General features: G+C 40.8%; 1 protein-coding gene across 1 annotated transcript; it reads left to right on the forward strand.

The window, feature by feature from the left end:
• The first annotated feature begins 201 nt into the window (after window positions 1-201).
• On the forward strand, window positions 202-27,355 carry LOC104272247 (engulfment and cell motility protein 1-like). The gene is made up of 6 exons (XM_009867188.1): window positions 202-360; window positions 5,902-6,014; window positions 12,932-13,039; window positions 16,547-16,629; window positions 22,066-22,143; window positions 26,013-27,355. Exons 1-6 carry the CDS (start codon window positions 224-226, stop codon window positions 26,211-26,213), a joined length of 720 nt encoding a protein of 239 aa, XP_009865490.1. The 5' UTR covers window positions 202-223; the 3' UTR covers window positions 26,214-27,355.

Below are 27,355 nucleotides of genomic sequence, written 5' to 3' on the forward strand. Positions count from 1 at the left end.
GCTTTTGCTGTAAGCTGTGGTGCCTATTGGAAATTGGCTTATTTTCTGGTTATGCTATTGAAAAACGGTCTTGGGACCATATAGTACTAATCATCTTCTGTACCTAGAAACCTTACTGTGACCCAGAATAAGATTTGAAATAAAAATGCAGAAAGTGTTCACACAGGTTTTCTTTTCCTTTCCTTGTCAACCACAGGTAACGCAGGTAGTGAAAGAACAGATAATGAGAGCGCTCACGACCAAGCCTAGCTCCCTGGATCAGTTCAAGAGCAAACTTCAGAATCTCAGTTACACGGAAATACTGAAAATACGCCAGTCTGAAAGAATGAACCAGGAAGATTTCCAGTCTCGTCCGATTCTGTAAGTACTACCTAATCTCCCCACATGTTTTTTGTATGGAAGGATTATCAAATGTGAATGGCATTTGTGAGCTCTTCTGGGGAACCCCAAGGAGAAAAGCTGTCCAGGGAGCTGTGCTCAGAAGCAGTAGTGCAGCAGCTCATTGAAGTGCATTGTTTTCTTCTGCTGAGAATCATAACTTTTTCTTTGAGTTCAGTTAAACCAGATTTAACAAGTCCCTACAGGGTCTCACTTGGCTTATTCGTATCAAACAATGCTTTTATATTTCCTAGCTTTGTGTGATTGTGAACCTGGTTTTGGTGCTTGTAGTGACTTAAAAAAAAAAAAAGAAAACCACAGAAGAACAAACAGACAAAAAAACCCCACCACAACTTTGTCTTCTGTCCAAGGGCCTTTAAAAATTCTAGATGTCTCTTCTCTAAGCCAGATAGGGTGGAGCCCAGGAGAAGAAGAGGCAATACACACCGGCTCCACAACAGAGTGGTGTTGTGTAGACTGTCTTTGTTCATGGCATTATCTTTGGTGTTAGTGGCAGGCAGTTACTTACTTGTAAATGATAACATGCTGGCAGCTCGCCGATGGGATTCTCACTTCCTTGTTGCTTACTGCAAAGTATCAAATCCTAATATTGCTACCATAGCTCCTTCCTATTTCTCAGAATACCCTTTTTTCTGTTATGTGAAAATTGCAGGCTGTACTTGGCTCTGGACCAAGTCTGGGCTTGTGGCTGAGCTGATGGCAGAGGACAGACGCAGGCTCCACGGTGCACAAATGATGTGCTGAGAATAGCAGGAACTTTTTAATATCAGCAGACAAATGGTGAGGACACATCAGCTGAAATGTCATGAAGTCCCGACCTTGCTTCAAGTGGGACGGCTCATGTTTTTCTAAGTTTCCTTTTCAAAGCAAAGGTATAGAGAAGGGTTTGGACCAGAGCATTTGAGGATTCAGAAGCAGAACGTTCATTCTGATTTCTTTCAAAAGGATACAGATACTGAAGTACAAGCTCTGGGGGCACATTCCTCCAGGGGCAGCAGGGCAGCAGCGGAAGCATCAGCTAAATAGAATTACACACTTAAATTTTAATCGCACCAATGTGGATCAAAGAGGGAATGCTTCTTTTATGTTTTCACTGTATTAGAAGATTGGACCTAATGCCCAATTAGAACTGATGTCACTCATAGTAATACATCAATTAAAAAACTGCAAATGGTTCCAGTCAGTTTTGCATCATTATACTGCTCAGAAATCCCCTGCCAATCCCTTGCAACGTTTAGTGGTTCAAAGCCACCCAGTACTGCTAAGCTTCTCACCAAAGCTGCTCGTTTTCCCTGCTTTCCCTATGAGTCAACTGTTTAAGTATGATAGAGGTCAGCTATCTAAATTCTTTTGCACCATCGCCTGGCCTCGGGAAACTTGCCAGTGCCCTCTGCAAGCTCTTTATTTCCAATATTATCACTCCAGCTAGTGCTGCCACAGTGTGGAGTCTCCTTCCCCATTATGGAATGAGTAAAACAGCCAACACTGAGAGTTAAAAGCCACTGAAGTGTTGCCAGAGACTCATTTCAGATTCAGGACAAAGGCTAAGCCTAAAGGCTATAAAAGGCTAAGGAAATCGATAAGGTGTTTAAGCAATCACAACTGCATTTGCAGAGATTTAACTCTATGCATTTGCATTTTGATTGCATCCGTGATCACTTATTCTTGGCTGTGAAAAGAAATGGTTCTTTCATTTTACCCTTTGATTTGATTCCTTGTACTAAACTCTCTCAAATTGCATAGATGGCACAATTGATAGAAGTACAGAATCATGGCTTCATTGTACGAAGAGACTGTGAGTGAAGGGTGCAATCGTGGCTGTGCTGTATGTGTTAAAGCCTTGCAGATATACTAAAAAGGATTGTGCACAATGGTGAATGTAAAGTCTGGTTTAATTCTGCATGAGAATATGGCAATCAGGTGATAGGTTTTCCTGCCTTGAACACGATAGAGGTCTTTCTTTTGCTGTTCATTGTGTGAAACTGAGGTTGTAAGTTTTCAAGCTGCTGAGTGAGAGAAGCCTCAGATAAGTTGGATTTGAACGTTAGCTGCAAAGTGTTGCCTTAGATCCTCATGACTACAACAACCTTGATTTGCAAGGATTAAATGTTTCCTTTATATGAGCGTTGTGGTGTCACGTGAGGTGACTTTTTTTTCAATTTCTGCTTTTGATTAGGGAAAACAAAAAGTCCTTCAGAACAGAATCGATTCAAGATTCTGGGATCATTATTGGTCATTCAGACTGCCATTCCGCAGCGAAATGATGAAAGCATCACATTTTGACTGGCTGTGGAAGAAGGTGTCTAGGAATCCTTGACATGTTAAATGGCAACAGAGATGGGTTAATACTGGGTAAGGACCTAACATCCAAGTGGAGTTTTGCTGGTTAAAGATGAGTTAATGTCAGCTGGGAAGCCATCGCTAAGTCACATCTGTGTGAAAATCAGCAACATACTGGGAAATAGAGGGAGGGATGTGGATACCTCTCGGCTTTCTATCTTACAGGTTTCTCTGCAATGTTAGAAAGAGTCACTTATGCCTGCTCTGTGTGCCTGAGGTAATTAGGAGAGGGCATAGCTATAAGGCAAAAAGATAAAAGGGCAAAACACGTGAAAGCAGTTCTGGGATTACTCTTCAGTTGTGTTGTGATGATTTAAATGTCTGTAATATGCCCCATTGTGGAAGGAAAAGGGCTAAAAAGAGTCTTAACTATAAACTGAAAGGCAAAAGCTGAGGACAGATATAACTAGTGCTGAAGAACTGTATCATCTGAATAATTTAAAAATAATTTCTAGTGATTTTCAGTTTTGCCAGCAATTCAGGTCTGTTATTTTAAAAGCAAGTAACTGATGTCAGTATTGCCTGTAGTGTCGAGATCAGTGAGATCAGAAAATTAGCAATCATATATATTACTGTGTGGTTCCCTTAACTCTTTGTCTTACCAGCCCACTAACTTTTGCCATTCTTTATGTGACAGGAACACTGTAGGAAACTAATAGCAAATTTTAAAGCTACTGTCTCCTTAGACTTTCTGAGTTTGTTCTCTGTCTCTCTTTGCAAGGCATAAACTGTTAAGCTGATGTCATTTGAAGGACCATAAATAAAATTTTCACAGAATGGATTTACATTTTTGCTCTTCCTTTAGCTCATTGTTCCTGTCTGATTTTAAAATTAGGCAGAAGGACCTCTTTCTTGTACAGGGAATTATTTATTTTTTTAGACACTCCTGTCTTTAGACATTGACCCAGAGTAACTGAATTCACTTGCCTTCAGATGGCTTTCTGAAGGAAATACAAACATTCAAAGAAGCACATCTGTGTGCTGTGGTTTCTTCTGCCTCATTTCTGGTGGAATAGAAACTGTGACAGAGAGGAACAGGATCACCTTGCAAAAATGTATCTCGAGTCACCATATCTGAAAAGTAGCTGAAGCCCATACCAGTCAGAATAACCACAGAATCATAGAATTATTAAGGTTGGAAAAGATCTCTAAGATCATACAAGTTGAACCGTCAACCCGACACCACCATGACCACTAAATGTTTCAAAGTGCCATGTCTACACATTTTGTGAACACTTCCAGGGATGGCAACTCCACCGCTTCCCTGGGCAACCTGTTTCAATGTTTCACCATCCTTTCAGTAAATAATTTTTTCCTAATATCCATTCTAAACCTCCCCTGGACTTGTTCTCTAGGCCTTTCACCATGTGTTGACATGAGCTGCTGAGGTCAGTAAGTGCAGGCAGTAAGATGTAAGTGAGCTGGGTGACCCGTTCATTTTTGCTTTTTCAGTAGAGGCTCACAACTATGATGTTATGATACTTCTAACATGTATTTAATGATAATCACCCAATTTCTGAATTAAACTACCTAAATATCCAAACTGTTCGTAGCAGTCTTGAATGTTTTAAATCAGTCCAGCTGGAGATTAGGTCTGCAACCTGGACCACTGAGTAATCCACACTGTTTTACCACTGCTCCTGAGCTTCTGCTCAGGCTTTCACCTGAGAAATGGGGAAAAGCTCATCAGCTCAGTAAAGGCAAAACATTTATTCAAGCACAAGATTCCTTTAACCTCAATATTTAGCCATTCAGCATGTTGGTATCTTTGTTCCCAATGAGAAGACCACTGTGCTTGAAAATTATCCTAAAGGACAAATAATATATTTTATTATTTGTCACATTTTATTAATGGCCCATTTCTGTAGTTACAATGCTTCCTTGATTTTTGACCAGCTGGATTTTTACAGCTTGTAAATATGCAATGGGTTACTCATCAGGAACTCCAACCATTTTGTTAATACCTGGGGGGAAAGATGGCATTTTTGTTTTAAAGGCAGAGGCCTTCCAGTGATTTCAGCTGGGGTCTGGCAGGTATAGGATCCAAGTAAATGTAGAAATAAGCAGAGACTGGGCTCCCTAAGTTTTCAGGAGGAGAAATTTTTGTTGTCTCTACAGGATACCACAACTTTGCTTCCTTTTGATGATGATTTCTGGAACATACTGCCAGACAGAATGATTTTTGGTATTACCTAATTTGCACAGCAAGGCAAAATTATGGTTCTGACACACTTCATATTTTATGAATCCTCTGTGCATACAGTCCTTTTTTAATCTTACTAGGCTTGCTGTCGAGTTGATGTTTAAACCTGTCTTTTATGTATTTCTAATGAATCTAAGTGAGGATATAAATGATGAATTCAGACATCTGTGAATCCCTGTGATGGTGTACAAAATCAAACTTCAAATATTATGTCCATATATTTTCTACCTAGTTCTTGGCATGTTGAACTCTTATCAAAGTAAGATGTAGAAAATGGATTTTCTGAAGTATATGTAATATTATTTCTAAATGCACTGTGGGTTTCTGCTCTCCTGGGTGAGGGTAAAATTTGATCCTTGAGCAATCCCTAGTCATGGATTAGTCTTCCAAAAAATTCTGATAGTAATAAATTAATTGGATAGTGTGGAATTAAGAACAAGCATATAACACTGGTCGTTATTTTAGCTCATTGCTTGCTGGTTTTTATTGTTGTTTCACAATGTGTTTTAACCTTCTTGTGTTGTCCTAAAAAAGCTAGTAAAGCATACCAGGAGAGAATCATGCAACACAAGGTGACAGACCCTCAAATAAGCTTCACGCTTATTTGTGTTTAAGTGTTTCTATGAAGAAGGAACGTTATTTGCCGCAGAAAAACTTGTCGATGCATTATAGCGAGTGTTATTTTTAGATGAGTAAAGTAAGAAGTAAGTGACTTGCCTGAGTCATACACTGGTGTCGTAGCAGAGAGATGTCTGCAATGGAGATATCCTCACTCTCGTTCTTTGTTATAGAGATTTGGTTGTTTTTTTTCTGGAGCAGACTGAATTCTGACCTGGACCTGCCCATGACTGTTGTCCCCTTCAAACTCCTTGCAGTAACATCTGGTGAGAGTCTGTCTCAGAGGAAGGAGGATGCTCTTAGGTTGAATTTGACAAGTGTGTACTTTATGTCTTCCCAAGGGAACTAAAAGAGAAGATTCAGCCTGAGATCTTAGAACTGATCAAGCAGCAACGTCTCAATCGACTTGTGGAGGGCACCTGCTTTAGGAAACTCAACAGTCGGCGTCGGCAAGGTAAAGCTCAAGCTACCTAGTCTGGCCTTTTATTGTCACTTTTGTCTGAAAGCTGAGATGAGGAATACTACTTTTACTGGTGAAATCTTTCATTGTAGTGCTGTCTTGGCTGCTTTTAACAGTGGGCATCTGAATGCATCTGCTAGTTCCAGTTATGGTAGGATTTACTGTGTTTCCCTGGGGCTGGTTTTGGCTTTGTCACGCAGATCATCTGGAGCAAGTCCAGTATTTCACAAAAATCTCAGGCCTGCAGTCTTGCATTCTGAACTGAGTATTTCGATTCCTGCCTGGACGTCCAGGCTTCTCATTCATCTTAAACCAAAACCTCTGGCTCTGCAGGAATGAAACTTTGTGTAACCAGAATTTGAATCTTTGAGATTTGGACCACCTTTATATATGTGATGAGCTCATTCTGCACCCCTCCCTCTAGTACTGCCTGTCTTTGGGTTTTGTCTTATATTACTGTATACATTGAAGTATATTATGGTGTTTAAATATGCTTTTAAGAAGCCCTTGGATCGGTAGTTTGTGTACCTTCAGATGAATACTTGATTGACATGAGGAGATTATTTTCCCAATTTTATACATCATTGCTCAGTGCTAGATTTACAGCTCATTTATACAATCAAACTCTCTATGGTTCTTTTGCCCTCAGAGAGGCACACTTCTTTCTCTGGACAAAATAATGTGGACATAGTGTAAATTCAGCAGATTAATTAGAAGTTGTAACCAAAAATTTCCTTTTAAAGGCCTCATTTTATGAGGATTCAGACTGCCATTTGTTTTCCACTGCAAATACAATACAAAAGCTGAGAAAAAGAACTGAAAGGATCAATATTTGGGACCTTCAGATCAATTGGGGAAATCTGCTTTTTTCACAAAGAAAAGTATCCCTGCAATGCCTCCTTCCTTAGAGACAAGGAGGCAATTTTCCTTAGTGTAGGGAGGTTATTTTGGAAAATGTCAAAGCCTTTATGAAAGGATTGAGTTGCAGAAAAAATGTGATGGCAGCTTCATATCCTCTCTGCCAAGCCTACAAACACCTATGAAGCCCGCTGCACAGGGCTTAGGGAAAGAATATTAATGCTCCACTGTGACAGAATATTAATATTTCACTATGACTTTTCATACAGATATCATAGGGAGGCATGATATATGTGTTCCCTTCAGCAGCGTATTCACAGAGTGAAAGTAGCTGAAGGAATGCATAGTCTGGTTTGCCTATCAGTAGTGAGGGTTGTTTATTTTATTCCTCTCGGAGCCTTAATCCAAATGACTGAAATTCTAGGGAAGGAGCTGGGTTTGTGGCAAATGCTCTTTTGGCAGATTTCCAAGAGGAAGACAGACTGTTTATTTTATCTTAAACTGTTGTTAGTTCATGATTTATAGGATCAAAAGCCTTAGCAGGTATAAAATGACTCAACTTACGTGAGTGGAGTTGAAGTGGAAAATGAAAACTGAAAAGAAAACCCAAACAAAAAATGCAATCTTCTGGTCCACAGTTGAGAAGGCTGTTACGTATCATACCTCAGAGTGAATCATATAGTCCACCAGATTAATTGCTTTGATGTCATGTTTATACAGGGCCAAAAAAAGTTAACGATTCTTTGGAAATAAATAAAGCATGTGACTGTGCCTCAAAGATTATGTCTTCTCTGAAATCTCTTTTTGTCAGATGCAAGCCCATTTAGAGGGGCATGTTTCTGCATACCCTAAAAAGTTGTGTGTAATTTATGTTAGACTCTCTGTATTCCCTGAAGCAGAAGTGTAAATTATCCCCTGGGAGGGAGAAGACACGACCATTACTGAAGGTGGTGCATGAGGCCACAAGGACTAAACACCAGAAGAAGGTCTTTAGAAATCAGCCTTTAACCTACAGAGTCTCCTGTGCCCCAAGCAGAGAAAGCTCTAAGACCAGGGCTGCTGATGTCAAAGAACTAGGAAAGGAAGTAAAGTGAATGGAGGGCCAGGGGTGTAACTTATGATAATAAACATTGGGACAGTCAAGCTTTCAGATAATGCCTCTGAATGTCCTGATAAAAATAGTAAAGTCCCAAATTCCCAAGCATGTCTCCTGTCAGCCTTACCCCACCCTCCCCTCTCCTCTCACCTGCCCACTGCTCCCACTGAACTCACCACAGAGCATTACTGAGGCCCTCAAAGGGCCGTGGCCCATTCAAGTTGATACGGAGCTGAAATGGAGCTGGGGAACTCTGTGAGGCATCACGAGTTGCCTGTTATGGGACAACCTACTTGTAAGAGTAGTAAGATCAGGCAGATATTTTTACTATAGTGTGTACATAGCTTTTTTCCCCTTTCCTTGATTCTCTCTTTTTCCCCTGAGACAAGACTGGAACAAATGTCACAGATCTACGGATTGTACAAGAGCCTGAACATACTCTACACAGGAGAAGCTGAAAGCATTAAATTGCTCATTTAAAATAATTAACAGGCATTATCCCGTGATAAAGACTCCAGAGCAAACTCCTGTTAAGTCTGTTGTTTGAACATGTGGTAGGACACACATGGATAGTCATAGCAAGTTGAAAAAATTGACTTATGAAAAAAATTAACTTACAAAAAAATGAGCAGGGAGTTTACAGCCTCATACGGTCTTTAGAGAAGAGATGAAACACTTTCATATATACTTGGCATTGGAAAGCCTCCAATCCAAGAGGTGATTCTTTGGGGGGATGCTGAAGATTAAGCTGTGAGGTATCTGTAGTCAGATCTCTTCCTTTTGTGTTTCAGCACAGGATTATCATATCAGCAGGATCTCTCTGTAGCAGAAATTCAGAAATATCATTGTTGCTCCAGCAGGATCCTTAACACTTTCAAAGAGTGTATGGCCTTTCCCTTGCAAGGTCTCATAGGAGAACTGCAGCACTAACTCCTGGTTTTATTAAGCATTTTTAGTCAGCTGGAAACGAAAGAGCAAAATCTAACCTGCCCTCCTGGTCATTGTTCAACAGCAGATCATGAAGCTCTACAAATCCTCTCTTTGTTCCTTGACCATGGACATCAGCTGAAAGGAAGATCTATTCATCTCTCTTCTTCCTTAATTCCTAAAAGAAAGGGAGAGAAGACTAAAATGAGAGCCTGCAAAGCACTTTACATCCCCTAAAGTTATTATTTCCTGTAGGGCTAAGTAGTAGATAAAGGCATTTTATTGAGGATTATAGATACCTCTGATGCTGTCATCCAGGACATTTGTAGTTTATGTTGCTGGGTGCACTCTTGGAAGTAAATTCCCCTTTTAGCTATATAAAGATTATAGAGAAATTGCTTGTTACTGATGTGGTTTTGCAGTTAAGGATGAGGTTTCTTGAGCAGTAATTTTTTGGAAGGGAGGGAAAGCCTGGTGATACACACCATTAAATTAAAAAGACAAGGCACCATGGAAGTAAGCTGGAAAGAGAAATCAAGTGAAGACAGGTTTTCTGTCTCTTGCTAGGATAAGTACCTGATGCTTCTGAACAAGAATACACGCTTTGCTTTTTTTCTACCAAGCCTCTTTGCTACTGCTACTCCATCCCACCCTCCATAGCCCCATAAACAATAATATTCTGTGAGTGTGTGACTTGCTGAGAGGAACTGGATAACCAAATATGCTTCCAGCATTGCCACAGGTCAATTATTTGCCAGTCATTTGCAGGGCTTCCTGGCTTTCACTTGAGCAGTTAAAGCCAGGAACAGTGAAAATGTGTCACTGCAGTAGTGTTGGAGAAAGACAACACAGTGAAAGGGCAAGTCTGCCTACATAAATCTAAATTCTATGCAGATACATATGTTTTTACTGATATATTTAAAGGTGTGTTCCTGTTGCTAAATCCACGAGGAAGATTTTCTGTGAACAAAAAACTTCTTTAGTCATATGGGATATACCTTGGGATAAAATGTCTACTCTTGGACTTCTGTCCATGCATATCTGAGTTATTTTTTCCCCAGATTCTAACTATAGAGCACTTCTGTACTAAGGACAGCTCTTCTTTACCGGGGACAGCGTTGCTGAGGGCAATATGAGTCATTGGCCATTAATGCACTTGGAAACACGCTATTTGAATGGCCAAGCACTTTGTAGCCCACTAGCAAAATGTTCTGAGTCCTCCTATTTGGTCACAGTTTGAAATAATACTTTTCTAGCCAAATTGTAGCTGATTTTGATGTTTGGGATTTTTTTATTATTTTTTTTAACCTCATCTCTAACCTTTAACAATGTACTGAACAGACAGTTGCTCGGCTCCAGCTCTGCACGTACACACAGACGTGCGAGCTGTGGGCCATGACGTCTATTGAGAAATGCCTGTCCCATCTTTACAGCCTCTTCTGCTCTGTGGACTTGGGTTGAAGAGCTCTGGAGTGTTTGGACAGTAGTTTTTCTTTGGTTTATAAATACTGCATTATAATCGTGGTAGAAAAGAGCTTTTTCTTCTGCTTATTTTTTTGCCTCTTGTTTTGCTCTGTAATTAAGATTTCTTCACCCTTTTTGTCAGTGGAAGCAATTTAATAAAATTTTTACTTTGACTGCAGCATTATTTTACACACTGCTTCCCCGATAAAATTGTGTTCAGCGCCTGCATGACAGTAAAATAAAATGCATTTTATTCAAAACTCTTCCCCTTCAAGGCACTTAAGTGAGATATTGTCTGATAAACTGTTTGTAACATCATGTACCACTGAAAAAAACCACCTCAGCTGGTGAGGCTGAGGTGGTTATAGAAGCAAGGGTTACTTCCCATCACTAACGTGCTGATCACTGTCCCCGGCCTGGCTGGTGCAGTCATTTAGTGGCTGCAGCTGACGGAACCTCATTAGTTATATTTGTAGGTTTCATTTAAGGTTTCCCCTTTGCCAGGGTGGCTGTGGCACGGTGGCAGTTATTAGTGAGCCCACAGGAGAATAGAGATGGATGTGCTTCAAGCTACAGTCTCACTGTTAGTTCTTTAATTAACCTTGGATTATGGGGAGTTGCTATAAAAGGCTCCACAAGCCTTGAGAGCCATAAAGCCACCCCTTCCTAAAAACAAAGTAAGATGTTTTCACTGAGGGGGGTTTCCCACTTCTGTTGTCAGAGCAGGGTGTTGAAACAGAACCAAGGTTACCAAAACAGAGGCTAAAGAGCCAAACTATTCACACTCTTGCCAACGCCACCAGCCTCATTTGTGCTAAACTGGAAGTAATTCATTATTTGTTATGGGGGTTTTTTGAGTTGCATTGTCTTCATGTCATTGAGAAGGTAACAAGACCATGTTGGCTTTTATTAGGAAAAAATTACTGGTTTAATCTTGCAGTTGGAAAGGCATTTTCCTCTGTGCAGCCTAATAATCAATGAGGTTGCCGTTAAAGCCAGACGTGAAAGCCTCCTGCTAGTTACTGGAGGCTTTCCTTTAGGTGGGCAAGGGACATGATGGTCTACTGGCAGATTCAGTATAAATCTTTAGTTGCTGTGCATGCCCATGAGATAGATAACCAGAATCTCTCTCATTGCCACTTTGAGCCTTCGGCAGCAGTTTATGAGGTCTTCTGAAACCTTTCTATAGAAGGGGCTGCACAATCAGAAAGTTGTTTGAAGTCTGTGGGGCTTTTTGCCCCAGATATTTTTAGTGACTATGACAAAGCAGTTTAAAAAGGCACACTGAATACCACTTTTGCCATTCAAAGCCAAATTGCCTTTCTTTGTGTTTCATTGCATTTTAAAAGGCTGGCCAAGGAACTGGAGAGTGTCCTTTAGGAAGACGTTGGGTCCATGAAGCTAATATTTTACTAACAGAGCAAGAAGTCCTTCCTTTGCTCACATCCCAAAAGAACTCATATGGTGGTTCTGTAGCTTCTCCGGTGCTTCATCAAACTGTGGCTTCATTCGCTCCTGGTCATCACAGCACCATGGGGCTGTGTCAGTGCTGACATTTCCCCTAAATTGTCCCTTGAGTACTGCTTGGTTCAGCATCAGCGCTGCCAACAACAAGGGAAGGACAGAACCGGGGAAACCCTCTGGCCCTCTATGCAAACTTTTTAACAGCTCGCCTGGCTCTGAGCTTTTGGAGATTTATAGCTTGGTTGCAACAACGTTATGTGATCTATTTATTAAATAGAAAGTGGTCTGACAAAGAAGAGTCACCTCATTCTTGCCGTTTCAGGAAGTGAATTAGGAAGCACTGCCCTAGCATGGTGGCCAGGCTCTGCAAAGGTGATGTTCTTCCCAGGAGCTGGTTTAAACAAATATTCTTAAGGGGAATTATATCCTCTGAAGCAGGAGATGGCAGGAGATCTCCTAGGAAAGGGCAAAACACAAACTGGAGTGTGATGGCATGATCACACCTCTGTTTGTGATCATGCAAAGCACTGAATTGTCTGCAGGACAAGGGAGTTAATGTCTGCTTTTTAAATCTTTGCATGTTTATTATGTCCAGTCCCTCCACGAATATGGGGGTGTTCTCCCATGTCTATAAAAAGACCTGAGTCATAATTTTCGTTAAGTATGGGATATTTCAAATGTATCAGTTTTTGGGTGTCCCACACAAGACAGCTGGCAGGGCTTAGTTTTCACATAGTGAGTGCTAAAAATGAGGCTTTTATGGGTATATTAAAAGTTATCCACTCAAGGCAATGGTTACTTTGCCAGTCTTCGGTCCCTAATAATAGTATCATGTAAAGCTAAGTCGATTGTTTCTTGCTAGTATTTATTTTGGAGCCATTCAATTTAAAAAATGGTAGATTAATACCAGCTTCATTTAATCAAGTAAAATTACTGAGCAGAGCCTCTGCTCTGCTTTCTATATACCACACCCATTCCTCCTTCTGAAAGAAAAAAGACAGTCTTTCCCTGTATGCCTCATTTCAGTAAGCTTTCTCCTGTGCAGTTGATAATGCTGATGAAGACATGTTAGTGATCTTGTTTAATGCATTTATTTTAACAGACAAATTTTGGTACTGTCGACTTTCACCCAATCACAAGGTCTTGCACTACGGAGACTTGGAAGAAAGTCCACAGGGAGAAGTCCCACATGATTCCTTGCAAGATAAATGTAAGTCATGCGCAAAGATTGCATTAGTTTTGCTTCTTCTTGCTAGTTCCTCTTTATAACTTGTAGTAGGTTTCTTTTAACACAGATGATTATCAGCAGATACCGAGCAGAGGACATTTCCTGAAGCATTCAAATGGTGCTCTTTGGTTTTGGCAACTGCGTGTGAGGACTGAGCTCAGCTTTCCAATAAGTTTGTAATTTCTTTCAGCTTGGAAATGTCATGCATTTCATGGCAAGGAACGCAGTTTTTCATTGCTCATCTGACAGCAGATATCAAATGAAAATATGTGGGCATGTTCAGAATCACTTCTTGTCCACAGAGACAGATGTTTCTTCTGTGGTAAACAGTTATTGGAGGAGAAATCCATGACAGGCAGAGGTCTTTCTCTTATGAGAAGCAGACTTAAAGATGACACATTGCTGTGAACAGTGTTGAGAGGACCTCACCATTACTGTGTGCCCAACTGGGAGGGAAATGCCTCTGTGACAACTCTTACTAGGGAGTTTGTTGGGATGGTTTTATGGATAAAAGTAATTTTGGAGCCTGTCAAAAAAATTATACTCTCATGATAATTTCTCGTTTGTCCTTAAACATGAGTTGTAGAAGTTTAACCTGCAGTCCTGGTAAAGTTTTCTATGATAACAGGAATAATGACCACTGTATTTCTGTCACCAGAAAGTTATTTCAAGAAATCAAGCACTAAATAAGGAATCATTTCTTTTTGTTCTTCTCTGAACCTCCATTAGTAATAAATGACATTCTTGACATTATCGGATTAGACGTTCTTGTACAAGTATTTTAGTTGTTAGCTCCACTTCTTTCATGGCATAGCAGAAGGACTAATTTGGCAGAAGTTGGACATCTTTCTAGCCTGAAAATAGAGAAAGGAGAAAAGCTGGTGATTTGAACTTTCCTGTATATTAGTAAAACAATGAATTGTTTCTCTTTGCTGTTCCCCCAACATGTCTCCAGGCAGCACTTTTTTGAAAATTTCTACGTGGTCCCAGCCTCAGCCTTTCTGCTGCTGGAGCCCTGGCAGCTCACAGTCACGTTCCCTTGTTTTTCATTGTCTTACAGATTGCCTCAAGGATGTTTGACACTCTTGCTGCAGTCTTGGCAGAATGTAGGACAGGGGCTCACGTTGCTGTGTTGGTACTTGGAAGGGGCTGCTTTTTTGCATGAGACTTAGATAAACAGCCCTTGAATGTTACAGCAGTGTCAGAATGATGGAAGAATGAAGGTCGCCCTTGAGCTGCAGGCATAGTTATGAGACCAGCAGTTCCCAGATTTGTTTGCTTTGGGCACGCTTCCACTCAAAGCCCTGACCCTGTCTGTGAGCTTCATCTGCATTTTCATTTTCCATAGGCTCTTGTGCCTACTTGGGAATGTCAGGATCCCACAGGGACAGAGGGCTCTGACTTTAGAAATCACTGGGACGGATCCACGTGTTCCCCATGCATACCTGCTGGCAGAGCAGACACTGATGCAGTTTGGGAGAGATACGGTTATTTCATCAATATCTTAGTTTTTCAGCATAAGAAGGGTGCAGGTTTTACCACCCACATTAGAGTTTAATTAAACAAACTTGAGAATATCACAAGACTCTAGGTTATGAAGTGGCACTGTTGTTGGAAGCATGTCAGGCCAAACTGTCTTGGGAGTCTTACAGAATATTTTTCAGAAATATTCTGATGTTCTTTGTATAGAATCATATTGAATTTTGAACTATTAAGGTCTGAATACAATGACCAGATTGCCAACATTTGAGAGCAGGTCAAGAGATAAAAGAGAGTAGGTGGGTAAGAAAATCAAGGACCAAGAGAGGTGACGTAGGGCATTTTGCATACTCTGTCAATTTGAATAACTCATGTCTATCTCTGAAAATAAATGGCGGAGGTTTAACCTTTTTGCTTCTGTGAATGTCACCTCTCTTCAGGCTGACAGAGTTAACAAACTGTGCAGGCTCCAGCTGGGACAGAGAACAGCTTTCTCAGTGCTTTGTCTGTTGTGAGCACATCACATCTGTGCTCACACCCTCCAGCATCTTGTAGTCAGCTTCTGATACCCTCTGAAGTCTTTTGATTTTATTTTTTCGAAGCGTTCCAGATAAATAAAGATCAGGATGTCGCATCAATCTGTGATCTCTCATAGTAACTGCATTCCAGATCACAGAGATCAAGCATATGAAACCTGGAGAAAAGCCTAACCTGAAAAAAAACAACCTTATGCAAGCAGAGAAACTGTTTTTCTGGGCATCTTTAGCAAATCGCAGGAACTCTGTCTTCTTAAGAAGATGTTTCTGCCGTGCTTGCAGTCAATTTTATTTACTTCCCGGTTTGTTCCAGTTCACTCTCTTCTCTCAGTATCTTTACTTGACCAAAAAGTAGGGTTGTGCCAGAGACATAAAAAGCCAGCAACGCCACAGCACGGAATGCTGAGACTAAAGGCAGGAGTGGTTGAATAGTGAAGGGCCAAATAACTTCCATTTCTTTTCATTTTCCATGCAAAGAAAGACCTTTTAAAGTGTTTATTATAGCCCATGTTATCCATTTGACCATAGTGCAGAGGTAATCTATAATAAAATACATAGTGCTCCTGGAAGAGAAAATGCATTTCTCCCCTTCAGTGTTTCCATTAAGAGTTTGTAAAGAACAGGACAGTAACAGATTTTCGTACTATTATGCTGTTCTATATATGTGATGCTTTTCTGCAGCCAAAAGGATAATGAATTATTTACAGATTGTAGAAACTGTCACTCTCTGACTGTATTGTATTATGGAATGTATAGATTCTCCATAATGCAATTACTGTTGAAAAATTGACTTGCACTTGAAACTCAGAGAAATTTATGTTTTAGTGAGCTCACTCTATCAGTGGCCTGAGTGGCAGCAGCTTCGAGGTTTTTTTTCTTACTTTTTTTTTTTCCCCAGTGATTTCTGATCCTTTCACATTTTAAAGCACTTGGAATGGGTCATTATAAGCCTTAGTAGTCCTTATTCCTGTTAGTACCAGAAAGCAAAAAAATTGCTGACGGGAGTGACATAAAAAATGTTTGAAAAATTCATGCAGGTGTTAACAGGAGGACAACAGCATCGAGGTACGGTTCAACTTACTCAGCAGCCTCTCTCCAGCAGAGACGTTACCTGAATGCCTAGGAAAGAGCAGCAACAGGGCAGGCATAGTACATTAATAAGGCAGAAAACAGTATATATTTTCTAGATACAGAAGGACACAAAAACTGTCCAGACATGGGTACATATCTATATGAAACACTCTTACCCAAAGTAGTCTCCAGAGGTTTTTATGCAGATGACTGAAATTTTGTCAAGACTCACCAGTTTCTGTTTTGGTTGTTTTCTTCCAGTTTTCTTTCTTACAGCAGCCTGGAAACGGCAAGAGGTGGCAATTTTAATGCATTAGTCTTGCCTCTTTTTTAGACTGTCGCTTTTGCACACCTTAGTTAAAATTAATTTTCTGGTTTGTGCTTTTGTTTCTTTTTAATACAGTGCCAGTGGCAGATATAAAAGCTGTTGTGACTGGCAAAGACTGCCCTCACATGAAGGAGAAAGGAGCTCTTAAACAAAACAAGGTATGGTTCTCAAATTGTTACGAACAAACACCCTGTGGAACACAAAGCTTGTCAACTCGACCTTCCCCGAGCTAATACCAGCATTTTTCATTCGAGCCTGCCACCTTTCTGTGTGTGCACACATGCTCTGTTTTCACCTCAGACTATTTGAGTTGAATTATTGGGACAACCTACTATCCTGTACTCAGATTTCAGTATTTAGTAGTGAAGTCTTCTGCCTCTAAAGCAAAGCAGTTTTGACTGCTGCCACGGAGCAGACCAGCAACGACTGTTGGTACCTGCTCCGATGAATAACTACTTTGTTCCAGCTGTATGCTCTGATGAGTTCACATTTGGTGAACACTGGCACATGCCAGAATTGCAATTAATATCCAGCTGATGACACTTTCAGGTCCAGTCAGGTAGAAAAATAACTGCCAGCAAAAGGATGTCAGGGGTAAATACTGGGCAATTAAGGAGGTATAAAGGGTGTGTGCAGCAGGGCATTTGGGAAAAAATATGTAGGAGACAGTAGTCAGCTTAAATTTGATTTATGCTATCTGTCAGAGTTTCAGCTCAAGAACTGTAAACTGACAGTAGGACTCAAACTGTATAGTGCCAGAACCTTGTAGAGCTTTCATTAGAAAGAATTGCCACCGCAGCAAGATGAAATTGAGCTGCTAGCAAAGTCTGACATCTTTAGTGGTGAAGGTGTTCATACCATATTGTATGAGGCATGTTCGTAAGTTTTTTGTCAGATCATACTGTCTGAACTTATGAGAAAGAGCAAAGCTCTAACGATGTTCAGGCTGACCTAGAACCACGCCTGGAGGTCTGCGAACCAGACCAGAAGATTTGAATCAGAATTTCTAGTTACCTGAAACTGAGCAATTTGGGAACTGACAAGAAAGATATTTTGGTGGACAAAATAGTGAAGTTAAGAGTTCCTGCTTCAATGCTTTAAAAATAAAATGCCTGCATTTAGTGTTGTCGCGGGTTAGGGCTGGCTGGCCACTAAATGCAGACAGATGCTCTCTAACCCCCTCTTCCCCCCCAAAACGAGAAGGAAAAGGGAATGAGGCAGAGAGACTTATGGGTTAGAAAATAAAAAGTAAAACAGCTTTAATGAAACAATAATGGAAATAATAGTGAAATGATAAAAATAAACTATATACAACTAAAGATAGTATCTCAATATCAAACCTGACTCCCTCCCCCGATATCAATCCCCACTGATGCTGCAGAGCAGGAGGCACTGGGGCAGCCCCAGGCTCAGCAGCGGCAGGAGCTGGATACAGGGAGCTGGATTCGAGTCCTCAGGATCCGGATCAAAAGCAGGAGATCGGAAAGAGTCCTCTGTGGACACCGGCCATTGCAGGAAAAGAAAGGACAGAAACTCTCATGATCACTTAATTTATACTAAATATGATGTAGATAGAATGGAATACTCTTGTTGGTCACCTGTCCTGTTTGCTACCCCCCCGGCCTTTCTGCATCCCAGTCCTAGGCAGTAACTGCAAACATGAGGTGTTATCACTGCCAGTAGCACACACTGTCTGCAAAAACATGCTGCTAACTTCAGAAAGTGCAGCCTTTTAGAAGAGACTAAACTGGAAAGTAAAAATCACTAAACAGAAAACCAGGACAAGTGTTCAAATAAATGCTGGAAAAAACGGGTCTGATGGAAACCATAGAATATGAAAAGGCACTGTTAAAACTACATCTTCATAGCTGCAACTTTAATTTCCTTAACTATACACAGATACACAGAGCATCTCGAGTGTTCTTTGCACTTTTTTCTCATACACAGGAGTTGCTCTAAGTCTATCAGGATGCCATCATCTCCTTGCAGTGTTAACTTAACATGGTTGGAAACGAAGCAGTCAAGCCAAGCGAGTTAAAAAAGAATCCCGGCAGTATTTTTGCCTGTCGATTTTCTGAATCGGAGGCTAAGACAGACATGCACACAATAGATTGCGTACAACTCCTACCTTATCTTACAGCTGAACCAGCCACAGCATTTGGCTGGGGCATTTATATGTTGCATATAAAGTATTTTTAGTCCTTCCTTGTCTTAGCACTCATATGTCCGCACAAAAAGGAGAGATAAGAAGACGGAAAGTGGTGGGTGTCAGTGATGGAAATGTGTCATCTTTATGGAGCAGTGATGTATTTAATGCTAAATAGCAAAGCTGCAGATCGGTTTGTCCTCAGTTGTCAGCCTTGCCCCATTTCCTCACTTAAAATTGCTTTGGACTGGCATAAAACTTCTGACTGGGGATGTGAAGAACAGGAGTTGATAGGTAGCATGGCTGCATGCCCGGCTGGGGCATTCCATTCGTGAGCCAGGCAATAATAATTTTGATGCATTTACAGTTTCTGGTGTGATGTTTTTGATGGTGTGGCCTTTTTTTTTTTTTGTTTCCTCAGTTCCTTGTTTTTCTTCCCCTGAGAATTACAGAATTTGTGAAATTAGTTGTCATCCCAATCAAAATGTCATGTACAGTATTGCAGCTTCTTAAACAACATCATAGGAATAACATGTTGTTTGCAGAGTACCAGGTTAATGTGGACAATGGAATGAAAATTAAAAAAAATATATAAAAAAAAAAGCCAGACACAGCTGACTTTGGTGTATGAAACCTTTCGCTTCCTGAAATCTCATGATTGGTGATGTGGTTTTTTAAGAGGCCTTTTCCTCCTGTGCTTTCTTTCCACATATATAATGACCACATTGATGTTTATTCATTGTCAGAAAAGAAAATTGGGTGGCAGAATGCCACTGTTATGAATGTAGCTGGAATTGGCAGAATGTCCGTAACAAAGGCTTCAGCACATGGCCGTTATTCTTCCAGTGGGACCATTTAGAAATAAATAAGAGTTAAAGTGAATTGGCTTTTGCATGCATATGAAGCTGGAATGACTTGATAGGACCAGACCTGAATTCATTGTTGTTCACCTTGCTTGTGATTTTAAATTAAGTTTCATTTCAAAGTCTTATTTCTGACTCTAGAGTAATATTAATGAATTTAAAGGAAATTATTTTTGCAACCTTCAGAAGAAATCATGAAAGAAGAACTTGGAAGAAACATTGCCATGTATTTCTTAGTGTTCCTCTATCACTCTTTATTTGCTGATGTGTCAGGCTTCAGGCTTGATACCTCTTTAGTCAGCAGAAGTGGTTCTTCTCACTCCCCTCTTCTCCTGCAACTTTTCTTTTATTTCACACTGGTTGAACAAGTTCCCTGCTGCTGCATGTACAGATAGTTCTGTGTGAGGAAATCTTCTGGCTCTGGCAAGCAAATTTAACATGGCTGTGGTCTTAATCTTCAGCAACAAACGGGAATGACCAAACCCATGGCCTCCTGGGATATTCCTCTTTCAGGCAGGGATTTTTCTCTCCTTTTCCTTTCTTTGAGATGAACAAAATCTTCAATCCCTCAGGATTTCCCAAAGGACAAATATTCAGGGGCCAGGCCTGTGGGATTTTTTTTGACCTTCATGAATCTCAGGAACATTGCAGTACAACAGTACGAGCCCTTTTTGCAATGATAGGTTTTATTTCACAACCTCGGTTGCATGCCTTGACGCGTTCCGTCAGTCATTTCTAACGCTCCATGAGGAGATAATGCCAGGTTTGTGTGGGCAGAGGTAAATTTGTTTCTGTAATGAAGGGCATCACTCTTAATAGGGTGTGGTTGAGAGACATGCCTAAAACATAGAGAGGCTCACTGAGCCGTTTGTATGCGGAGTGTACCAGCATTATTGGTATCTGCAGCTTCCATGGGGATTTAGCATAGTCTTGTCTCCTGTGCCCTGGCAATACAGCAAGTTGGACCTTATAATTAGATTTGAGGACATAAAGAGCATTTCCCATGAGAAGCCTGATCTCTGATCATCCAAGGCGATTCTGTGATTGCGACTCGCCAATTAATTCCTTGTCCAGCCAACAGTCTACCCATCAAATCCATATCTCTCAAACTTAAAGAGAAGGATGTTGTGGGGCAAGAGGAAATGGCCTTGAGTTGTGCCAGGGGAGGTTTAGATTGGATATTAGGAAAAGAGTTTTACTGAACAGATTGATAAGTACTGTAACAGGCTGCCCAGGGAAGTGGAGTCACCATCCCTGGAGGTATTTAAAAGATATGTAGATGTGATGCTCAGGGAAATGGTTTAGTGGTGAGCCTGGCATCACTAGGTTAACAGTTGGACTCTGATCTTAAAGGTCTTTCCCAACCAAAACAATTCTAAGGTTATCCCGAAGGATTGCAAATTTTATGATTCTGCTCTTAGCCACGTAAGTTGAAAAGTGAAATAACCCTTACTGAAACCCAAAGGCCTATGTCTGTGTCAGACCACAGTAGGGGTAGAAATCTAGAGAATCCATTCAATTCTTCCATTTTAAACCAAAGTGTAGCAAATTTAAGAAGCAGAGCTTTTGTCACTCCTGGCAGCTGTAAGTCAGCAAAGGCGGTCGGTATTAAGGGGCTCAGGAAGCCAAGAGGCAAAAAGAACAGGACATAGGATATAGATCATAGTTACAAGTCAGCACTCTCCTCTGTAACCGAGTCTTTTTTTCCACAGAATTATTATATCCGTATCAGCTAATTTACAAGTTGTGAAATCCTTGTAAGAGCACTTGTAGTGATGTGTGCAGTAACCGTGATAACATCTTCACGTGTTCACTGCTGGCCACTGGAAGTTCATTATTTATTCCAGTTGGTTGAGTTTCCCCATAGGAACCCAGCTCCACATGACTTTTAGGGAAGGTCAGTGCGGGGTGAATTCACTTTGACACCTTGGATATTCCAGCTTCACTGCTGAGGGGGAAAAAAGATGATCGGTGTTTTCCTTTCACAAGATTCGTTTGGGTCTTTAAGCTACCCGGATATTTCCATTTGACTGAGGCTGCTGATTCTGGCTCAGGTAGAGACAAAGTGACAGAAATCTCTCGAGAATGAATAATTTAAGAGATTTCCAGCAGTGAAAAGAGCATAAGTATATAGCAGGAGATTAACCATCCTGGCAAGATTTTTGACACGTGGAATCAAACTCTACAGAACTTCGCGAGTTTAATCTATACAAGCCGAAAAAAATGTGAGTCTTCCTGAAGAGTTTGTTGCAAGTGTCCTGTTATGCATTATATTGATTTTAGTCCTCACCATTGCCTAGCTCAAATTTAAACTCAAACGCTGAAATAATCTGTGACTGAGTGATGTACAGTCAGCACTGAGGAGGGTAAGTTTGTTCTGACTGTACATCCCTGGTGGGGTTCCTGCAGTGCCAGTCTGTTGCAGTGGTCTGCTACTGCTGCAGCTTTGACCAGGCAGGAGAGTGCCATAACCTATTTTTTTGCCACTTGTTTTGGGGAATAAGTGGTAGGAAAGACAGACAGACATAAATGTATGAATGCCTTTCCCATGCAGCACTAATATGTGTTTCTCTGTATTGTTCCAGGAGGTGCTAGAGCTTGCTTTCTCTATATTATATGACTCAAGTGGCCAGTTGAATTTCATCGCTCCAGACAAGCACGAGGTAAGTCAAGTTCAGAGTACAGAAACTTCTTTGGTGCCCTCTTAGTTGCTTAATGGCAGCAGCTGGCTTTATAAGAACATGAGTATGGTCATCTTGGCACAGAGTGCAGGTCCAGTAAACCTCTGTCGTGTCTCACAATAAACTGAAAGCAGAGGGGTTAGTGTGGAAGCAATACCTTCTGCAATTTCTATACATACCCAGAGCCATGGAAGGAACACATTTTGTATCTGTATGTCATAGAGCACATGGGAGTCCAAGTTCAAGATCAGTATTTCTAAGCCCTAGCGAAATACGAAGCGTAAGTTGTGCGCTTAGTGGTATCACATTTTCTCTCAGTTCAGGGCACTGTGTTAAGATGATGAAACACAGAAGATTCCATTAAGCTGCATTATGCTGTAGTATTATGAAAGTGCATGAAATTGCATTACAAGTGAAGTGTATTCAGTTACTCAGCATCAACATTTGCAATTCTGGATTAAAACCTTCAAATAAATGTTAATTTTAGGAGAGGAAGATAAGTTATGCTTATTTGGGTTTTCTTGGGGATTAAGTGTCATTTTCATGTACGTTCATTCCAGAGAAATATTTTCTGGTCAGTTTTGATCTAAGAGAAAGTAGCAGTAGAATCCCAGGTATAATGTAGGTGATCATCTTCATCCTCTGAACTGACATATGTTAGATATTTTCTGATATAAACTCTCCAGAAACTGAATTCTAGTTTTTTCAGCTCGTAAGAGCAAATGGTCATGAAAATTGACATTTTCTATATCTCAAATATGGCCCATGGCTACAAGTGTATTTTAATGGTCTGAAATGTCAAAAACTGCTGCTGTACCCAACTAGCAGACAGTAGCGTTGTGAGGCACACCGACCCAATGGCTCATTATTGTGTTAACACACCTATTAACCTTATTTTTCTTTTTGATCTTACGCAGCTTCTTTGAAACAAATTAATAAGTTCAAAAAAACAGCTGGAGGCAGCAGTCTCTGCTGCTATTTGACAGTTCCCAAGTGAATGTTTCAAAAGGGCATCTCACTTCTGTACTTTTCCATGGCCTAGAGAAGAGTGAGTTCTAATTAAAACAAAAAGCACAAGTGTTTGCAAGGAAAGGCAAGGAACATGTTATGAAGCCCATGACTTTTTATCCAAGTAACTGGAGCGCTTGTCAACAGAAGCACCAGCTTGGCAGCGTTGTCAGCTTGGGAGATTTGGTGGGTGACATCTCAAGGTTTGGAAAGCTTTGTGGGAAGCACCAGAAACGATGTTAGTACATGACAATTTCAGGTCAGATTTACAGGTGATTTTTTTCAAGTACTTCAACAGTCCGCGTGAGCATAGAGCGAGGTTTGAATGTGGGAACTGAGTGTGTCCTAAAACCAAAAATTGAATTAGTGTTACCGGGTGATTCAGGTTGTAAAGGACCTTGGGCGTCTCCCCAGTTGGATCTGCTCAAAGCAGTGAGGAGCTCAGACCGGGTTGCTTGGGGCTGCATCCAGATGGATGGACCCTGAACAGCCTTCCTGCTTGTCTGGTTCAGCTGACGACTCCCAAGGTATTTCTTTAATAAAATCTTGTTACTGAATCAATATCATTGAGATTTGAACCTCATTCTTGCACACCAAAGTCTGGCAATACGCTGAGCCATCTATTGGAGCTGACTGCTAGCCAGAGGATTCAGCACTGTGAGATCAGCCCATTCTATTTGTTTTTCATTTGAATACTAATAGCTGGTTTCACCTACATAGCAAAAAGGTGGATTAATCTTATCCTTGATTTTTGACAGAGGAACTGATGAGGGAGGCTATAATTAGGTTTCATTGGAGTTTTATGAAAATGAATCTGTAGTAAATTAATTTTTCAGTAGCTCTTAGTCTGTTTCGCATATTAAAAAGGAAAAAAAGCTTCTGAATGAAGGCCTTTGTTTTTCTGCTGTCTCCTTAGGATTTCTCTCTGCTCAAGATGCACAGGGCTTTAATTAGATGCACTTGCCAATGCAGAGATTAGAGAGGAAGCCCCTTTTCCAGGCCACTGCACTCATCTGAATTGTGGCCAGTGTTTGGTTTCTGTGAGCCCTGAATGAGTTATATCTGGAAGAGAACTGCAGTTCTGCTTTCTGGTGCACTGGGATCCCTCCCCAGATAAAGCTCTGGCCATACTCTCTGAGAAGGTGATGGACGATTTACATCTGGGGCTGCATCTGCTGAATGGATCCTCTGCACTTCTGTAACCTGAGCAGAGTCTTTTGCCTTCCTGTTCCTTTCCTCACAGCGAATTCTGGGAGCACTTTCCCCAAGAAATATTTCAACTCGCTCGTAAAAAAAATCAGAGTCTGTCCAAAAATAATTCAATTTCTAGTATGAATTCTTCCTGATGCTCTGCGTAAATTCACAAGAACTGCATGCTTTAAAAGTCTTCAGTGACACAGTTTGACAGTCTGGAATAGGCAGGCTAAGTTGCTTATTTAGTACTTATTAGCAGGACAGCCTGAACCCTAAATTCTCTTCTATACAGCTAATCTCATATTAAAGCTGCATCTTGGCTTACTGACACCCTGGGTGAAATCCCAGCTCAGCCACTGTTTTTTTACTGACTTAAATGGGTCAGATTTCACTTTGGATGTTGAAATGTGCTAACCATCCGGGTTTAAAAATATTCCTTTTTTTTCTGGATGAAGATATACCCCAAGAGGGGTTTTGCTCTCTCTTCCTTAAAAATAATCCTCATTTCTGCTGTGGGATGAAGCCAACCATGGCTATCTTTAAACTTGGTGGTATCATGTGGCAAATGGTCAGCTAAATTTAAAATCCATCTTTTGGCATGAAATCCAGCAGAAGTATTTTTAAGATAAAAATGCAGTTATGGTTGATTTAATTTTCTTCTGCAAGCTAGGACACAAGTTCATGATTGAAATCTTTACTTTTAGATGTTAGCATTTGAATACTTCTGGTCGTAGTTGAATAAACAGCTTGTAGTTACAAATTGGAAGTGACATATTTTATAGAAGTAGACTCTAGACCACCAATCTCCCTTCCTTGTGCTTGTTGCTTATTTAAAATGGTTATTCAGCCCATGTTTATCACAAGCTGTCAGCTGTTGGGAAGGATGGCATCTCCTGTTCGGGAAAAAGCTAACAGTAAGGAAGAGGTTTTAGAGGTCAGCTCAGCATTTGCAGCATGTAGCATTACACCAAGTAGCTTGGCATTTAATTTTTGTGAAGGACACAGCATTGACTGACTCCATAGTTTTCACAATATGCTATTTTATGCAAAACGGATAAAGTAGGCATAGATACGTGAGACCCAGTCTTTGGGTGGGTCAACTGATACCACTGGAAAGCAAACCGTAATAAACGTAGATAGACAGTACAGGATTTCTTACGCGAGGGGTTGAGAAGGATTTTTTGGGGGCAATTCAGGGAAGGATTCTGGGTGGGATTCCGTTCCCTTCACATAGTTGTCTTGGAATTAAAAGTTTGGTGTAAGATAATCAGGCTTTTTCTGTAAGTACTGAGGAAAGAGAAAGAGAGGGAGAGAAGGAGGTATCTCCAGAGACTAGTTGTCCCAGGCTAGGCATTGTTCTTTCTCCTGTAACTACTTCAGAATATTCAAGAAGAAGTCTGGAGGAAGTAGCAAATTGACATAAAACTAAATACTGTAATTTTTTTCCCATTTTGGGGGAATTGGTTTTCCATTTTCTGAGCAGCTTGGAACATACCTTCTTCATGATAAGAGCTAATAAAATCAATCAACCTTGTATTAGGTCTCTTTTTAAGTCCCTGTGGGAGCAATAACTGTAGAGGACCAGACCAGACAAGCGGTTTTTGTACAGAAAGTCAGTTAATGATAGTTTTTATTTTATTTCTGTGCAGTACTGTGTATGGACCGATGGGCTGAACGCCCTCCTCGGGAAGGATATGTTGAGTGATCTAACGCGGAATGACTTAGACACGCTGCTCAGCATGGAGATAAAGCTGCGCCTCCTCGACTTGGAAAACATACAGATCCCAGATGCTCCCCCGCCTATCCCAAAGGAACCCAGCAACTACGACTTTGTTTATGACTGTAACTGAGGCCGCCACTGAAACTCGCTTTGAAACTGGAAATAATAAAACTGGAGAGATATTATAGAAAAAAAAAAAAGAGAGAGAAGAGTGTGAGGAAAAAAACAAACCCACTTGTGCACCTTGGATTTCGGCTTTGGAGAGGGGTGTAGAAACACTTGCATTCCTCCCTGGTCCCTGCATCCCTCCCTTCCCCATTCTCATCTTCCCCATCGCTCATCCAAATCCACATTGATTTAATTAATTTGTCATTGCAGGCCCTTGGCCTTGCTTAAGGCAAAGACTGCCACTAAGAAGCACCCTCTCAAGGACTTTTTTTACATTTTTAATACTGGAATAGACATTCTTAACTAAAAGACGTTGTGATCAAACTGCATGCCTGTGAAACCCACTTGGCAGGGCAGAGGCTTTAACTGGAAGGAGGAGGGAGGTGGGGGAACTGGAGCAGCTACTGTAAGCAAGACGACTTCCCCGGTAACGACTTCCCCCAGTACTCCCAAGAGTCTGCTCACAACTGAACCCAACACGATGACGAAAATCATTCACTGCTTCCCAGTGCTTGCACCATTCACCACCGTCATTATTCTTCCCACTGCCATCTCGACTCTTGCCACCAGCATTCACCCAGCTGATCGCCTCCCAGAATGGAAAAGTCTGCAGGTTTTTGCTGTACCATAACGCTGTGACAGCTTGTAACTTCTTTTCCTTCCACCTCTTAAATAGCCCCACACTAGCAGATCACTGGCACAAACTGTGTATGAAGCCACAAGTATGTCCTGTCCCTGTAGAGTTCCCTGAGCCTCAGTTCCCTATAAAATTGGCTTGTTGCTATTCAAAGTGATTTTGATTTAACTCGTCCAAAGCTCAACAGCAATTTCCACAAATTAATTACAACTGCCAAACATCCAGGTTTACATCGTTGTCATTGCTACAGTGTTAGAGATTTGCAAGGGATTTTTTTTTGTACGGGTTCTAATTTTTTTATTTTATTTTGCCAAACAGATATATTTAATGAAAACTAATTTCATTGTGAGTACTTTTGGGGGAGAATATTTTTACTTAATTTCCATTCAGAACATTTGCCCTGAAAGGGAAAAAATAATATTTCCCTTCAACTTCACTGTTGAATAAAACCCTGAGTTGTGATGATT

This window comes from Apaloderma vittatum, unplaced genomic scaffold (assembly GCF_000703405.1).
Source record: "Apaloderma vittatum isolate BGI_N311 unplaced genomic scaffold, ASM70340v1 scaffold20033, whole genome shotgun sequence".
In the NCBI taxonomy this organism is placed as follows: domain Eukaryota; kingdom Metazoa; phylum Chordata; class Aves; order Trogoniformes; family Trogonidae; genus Apaloderma; species Apaloderma vittatum.

Bases quoted from the DNA above. Each gene is read 5' to 3' on its own strand.
- LOC104272247 (XM_009867188.1), top strand. From the start codon at position 224: ATGAGAGCGCTCACGACCAAGCCTAGCTCCCTGGATCAGTTCAAGAGC. The intron at 361-5,901 runs GTAAGTACTACC...TGTCTTCCCAAG, and splicing joins TTCCAGTCTCGTCCGATTCT to GGAACTAAAAGAGAAGATTC. The intron at 13,040-16,546 runs GTAAGTCATGCG...TTTTTAATACAG, and splicing joins TGATTCCTTGCAAGATAAAT to TGCCAGTGGCAGATATAAAA.